General features: G+C 38.1%; 1 protein-coding gene across 1 annotated transcript; it reads left to right on the forward strand.

Annotated features, from left to right (window-relative positions):
• The first annotated feature begins 2,525 nt into the window (after positions 1–2,525).
• On the forward strand, positions 2,526–4,835 carry LOC111655539 (CMP-N-acetylneuraminate-beta-galactosamide-alpha-2,3-sialyltransferase 1-like). The gene is made up of 4 exons (XM_023406986.2): positions 2,526–2,560; positions 3,849–4,131; positions 4,273–4,466; positions 4,635–4,835. The coding sequence occupies exons 2-4, from the start codon at positions 3,889–3,891 to the stop codon at positions 4,816–4,818; spliced, it is 621 nt and encodes a 206-aa protein (XP_023262754.1). The 5' UTR covers positions 2,526–2,560; positions 3,849–3,888; the 3' UTR covers positions 4,819–4,835.
• The last annotated feature ends 255 nt before the right edge of the window (positions 4,836–5,090 follow it).

The following is a 5,090-nucleotide window of genomic DNA, read 5'->3' on the forward strand; positions in this document are numbered from 1 at the left end:
CCCCCCAGTGTATATACACGTCCATACTGTTGATTCTTAATAATGAATATACCACTGACTATATTGGTTATGTATTTTACAGTATATCCATATTTGTACTACTGAATATGTTGGTTATATAGTGTGTGTACATTGAATTCTTATCATACCTCTAGTTGTTTACCCTTCATTTACATTTCATAATATTCATACTTTTACTAGTGTTCACATTGTATATTTCTCAGAATATTCATACTGTCTTTATTTTCTTGCATATTCATATCTATCTTCACAATTTAATATACACACACAACAGATCTAAGATGTTTGATTATAAAGAACTTGTATGATCTAAAGGAATTGTCCTATCACATGTTTGTCTGTATCAGGACCAGAAGTCCGGTCTAATCATCACCAATGATGGACCAGCACCTGCCTTTTCTTCTGCATCTGGCCTCATCAATCAACCCCATTACATCAACACCTTGAGGTATTATCCCTGCACATGACGGATATTGTCTATACTGTGATCTTTTTCACATCCCCTAATCAATACCTTTTGCACATCTTGCCCAGCAGGAGTTTTGTCATTCTAAAACACTTTAGTACATAGTTTTGTAGGATTGTTTTCATTGTTTAAATTTTTTTTTCTGTAATATATGTATATTTATGTTTGACTCTTGCAGTATTTTACTTTATTTTATTTCCTCTGAATACGTTAATTGGATACTACACCAAGCCAAATATCTTGTAAGTGAAAACCTGCTTGGCAATAAACCTTATTTGTGTTTGGCTTACAGTGTGGCTGGCTGACAGATTGACATCGCCATCTCTGTCTTTCAGTGATGTTATCTACAATATGTGTAATTACCAATAGAATACGTCAAACCAATCAATCAATATTTTGATGAATCAGAGGACTTTGTGTAACATTAATTTTCACTTTAAACTGATGTCATTTCCTGCCCTCTGAAACACTGTGTTCCCGATGTCTGTCTACGTGTCCCCTTTGTCATAGTATTCCTGTGGGCGTTTGGCGCCACTTTTCAATGGAAAGGCTGACTTCAGGTCAGGTGCTGCCAAGGCATGTCCCAATCTGACACCCGTGTTACCGCGCACAGCTCTGTTATTTGTAATCATATTATTAGGAGAAACAGATAAAGGGCTGAAACCTATTGAAACTAAGCACAGTGCAAAGACAACACCGTGTCACCAAGTATTATTATTTGTGGGCACAAACTAATACAAGGCTAGACATCTCTTGATTTTCCACCCACAAGGCAATAATACCAGGACACAACCACAATAAATGCATCAGATTCTCCATTAACAGCGGCTCCACCACAGTTTTCAACTACACCCTCAACTTTGCACATTGACCATATGCTGTCCAGCCATGTAGGTTTTGACCTGGTCTTGTTTCTGTTTAATTCATGTTACACTGTTACCAACTGGACTTTTTATTCATGAACATTTTCATAGTTGTTCCCACATCACAGTACGAAGTCTATGGCATCTGTGAAATGGCAGTAAGATCAAGTGTGGTGTAGAAAAGGGTTGATTGGGTATCAATTCTTCAAAAACTCACAGTAAAATGAAGCAGAAACAACAGATATCCTGGAGTGTGGGAAACCTATAGTCAGAATTGAAAAAGGAGAAAATTAGAAAGATAATAAAATCTCTCAGTACAGGGAGCACTGTCTGTCCATCTTTTCCCTCTATCTTCAGCATGAGGTGCATGTGGCTGGATATTGATCCAGTTTTCTTGTAGTGTTGGTGAAATGTCTCTATATTGCTTTTCATGTTATATCACCATCTGCACATTAAACAGCTGAAGAGTTACCACTCTTGACTGAGGTGAGTTCATTATGTTCATTATATTAATTGCTTGCAACCTCATATTTTCTTTTGCTACCAAACAGGTGGGGACGTATCTCACCCAGTCTGCAGTGAGTACTAAGAGAGGCGCCCCATTTTTTTAAGAACGTATAGATGTAAATGTAATGAATTCATCTAAATTTACCAACTGATAAAGGGTTTAGTGCTGTAGCTTCCACCATGGGAGTTGGGGCACCTAAAAGGGGTTGCAAAATGAATCTAAGGGGTTAATTGTGAGATGATTTACATTATGTGGTAGAAACTTGTACAAAACAAAAACAGTTTCAGACTAATGCACACAAGAAATAAAAATAATGGAAATGTAATAATGACGACCCAAAAGTGAAAATCTGAGACCTGAAAGACTTTAAATTAGTTTAAAGTCTGAAATCTGAGATTAAAGTCTGAATTCTTACAAAAAAATAAATCTTACATAGGTGAAGATATATTTTCATATCTGGAAATATATATTTTTTTTCAGATGAATTGAAGGATTAGTTCCTTTTTGTACACTGAGAAGCCATTTAATATCCTCATATATTCTAGAACAAACATCTGCGCAAGCTTTGTGTGTCCGTGTGTGTGAATCACACCGCAGTGGGTGTGTAACATGGTGTGTACCCTTCCCTTCTGTCCGACGTGCTACAGTTTGTTGGATGACAGACAAATATAAGTGGACTATAAGAGGATTTACTCCCATCAGGTAAGAGATAAATCAATTCATGATAAATAAATTTTAAATGATAATAATAATAACAATAATAATAACTGGACGTTCATAGATTTAAGGTAAATTTTGACTCATAAAATAATGGACGAAGAATCAAGTAACAATACTGCCACCAGAAACGATGTATTAGCATATTATTGTTATTATTTAGCATTATTATTATTAGTATTAGTAGTAGCTTTGTTGACAATAATAATGATAATGTGTTATATAATAAAATAGTCTGAAGGAGTTCTCATCAAAGACAAAATGCACTGTGATTTAACTGTCAGCTGTATTTTACTGATGTGAAGATGAGTTTATGTAGAGATTTATTTTATTATTATTATTATTATTATTATTATATTATTTTTATTATTTTAGATTTTATGAGCTGTCGCCAGTTCTGTCTCAAACTCCTCCTCAATGGGAAAAAAATACAGGCAAGGTCAAAGACAGTGTGGGTCTTATTCATTTGCTGACCTCCCAAAGTGCAAAGTATGCAATTATTTACAATAAATAAATTGAAATAAATAAAAAATAGTGAATAGGCTAACAAAGGTAAAGCACTCTGTATGTAACCGTTCAGACTGACTCCAGGCCAGGCATCCCGTCATAAACCCATAGCCCCTCCCACCAGGCTTAATATTTACAACAAAAATAAATAAAGAAGATATATCGATAAAGCAAATTCTCTGGCTAGATAAAGCTCCCATAGTTAATAAGAAAAAAAAAATGTATTTAAATTAATATTGCAAACAGGAAATTGGTGTTATCACGTGACCCCTAAGCGCGCGAAATCGAACTATTTAACAAAGGAAAATGTTTCGCCCCTGTTTTGCCGACCTCACATGAAAGCCGGCGAGGCGAGGCGCGCGCCATGCCACGCGCCCTGACAAAGTGTAAGCAACACATCGGTAAATGTATCTGTGTGTATGTGAATGTACACGTAAATATCAGTACAACAGCCAAGTTTTCACCTGTGATCACGTCACTAAACAGTGAAGGGAGGAGGAACAATAGCGAATTGTGCCGATTGCTTCACCAGAACTGGCAGGAGGGAGGGAGAGGTGTGGTGTGGCGTGGCGTGGCGTGGCGTGGCGTGGCGTGGCGTGGCGTCACGTGCATGTAACCCGCATATGACCCTTAGTCAGTGACTGCTCCAGTACCAAACTGACTCGTTTGTTTTGCCTACCGTAACTAAATAAAGATGATGTGGTAATTTGTTCCTGGCTCCTGAATGTAGACTCACTTTGTATTTTACTGCTCACTTTGCTTACAGATGCAAACAGATTCCCAGTAACAAGCATCAAGCAGCCGAGATGGTGTCAAAAGTGAGGATGTTCATTTTGCTGCTCTGCGTCAGTGTCTTTGTGGTTTTGAGGGAACGTGTGGCGGAAGTGTCTTTGGAGAATTTCTCCCCTTTCCACGACACAAGCTCTTGTGCCTGTGGGAAATGTTTATCAGAGGATGATGTGTGGTTCACGCAGCGTTTCAACAAATCTGTTGAGCCATTTTTGTCAGCAAAGCACAGTCTCTCTGAGGCGGCGTTCAGGTGGTGGAAAGTAAGTTGGCAACTTGCAAGAAAAAGTGACTCATCAGGAAATGAAATATGAGCATATATTGACACAGCTTCACTGACTTTTTCCCCCTATGTAATACAGTTCACAACTTGTCTGACAGTATTTTATGTTTTGCTGTGTTAGGGCATACAGCTTGAAAAACGCAACTTCATTTACTACAGTGCAACAGTGGACAACCTGTTTAAGACGTTCCCAGCCACTCCAGATGTAGAGGCCAGCTCTGACCGCTGCAGGACTTGTGCTGTGGTGGGGAACTCTGGTAATTTGAATGGATCACGTTATGGACCTCTGATAGACTTCCATGATGTTATCATAAGGTACATTTTTATCTGAAGGAAGCTGTTTTAATCTTTTGAGCAATTATTAGCGACCCCGTTGGACACACACTGCAAATTTCCTCCTCTGTGTCAGAAACTAAAAGTTCAAATTCTGTTTCTGCCAATGACAGTAACATGTGATGATATATATTCCTCTGCGCTATTTAGAATGAACACTGGCCGCACCAAAGGCTACGAAGCAGATGTTGGGAAAAGAACGACTCATCATGTCATGTATCCAGAGAGCGCCGTGGACTTGGACAACACCACTCATCTTGTGTTGGTTCCATTCAAGATACAGGACCTGGAGTGGCTCATTAAAGCCTTCACTACGGGGTTTTCTGGAGCGTGAGTCATATTTTTATCGACTATGCATGTGATTGTCAAATTTTCCCAAATTACCATTTCTTTTCTTCATATCAAGGCAAACACAACAGTTGCTACATGTGATTGGCTCGTTCAGGCTGAAACAAGAGCCAATCACATACCTGCTCTGTACTGTATGTTTAGATTCAACTTTTCTCTCCCAGAAATGATGTTTCTATACAACTAGACTGAAACAGCAAACATGTTTAGGTGGAAATGTCATTTTTGTACGTTTTGATATGTTTTCTATGAACACAA

Source organism: Seriola lalandi, unplaced genomic scaffold, assembly GCF_002814215.2.
Source record: "Seriola lalandi dorsalis isolate HSWRI2012SDOR001 ecotype SW California unplaced genomic scaffold, Sedor1 jcf7180002054323, whole genome shotgun sequence".
NCBI lineage: Eukaryota > Metazoa > Chordata > Actinopteri > Carangiformes > Carangidae > Seriola > Seriola lalandi.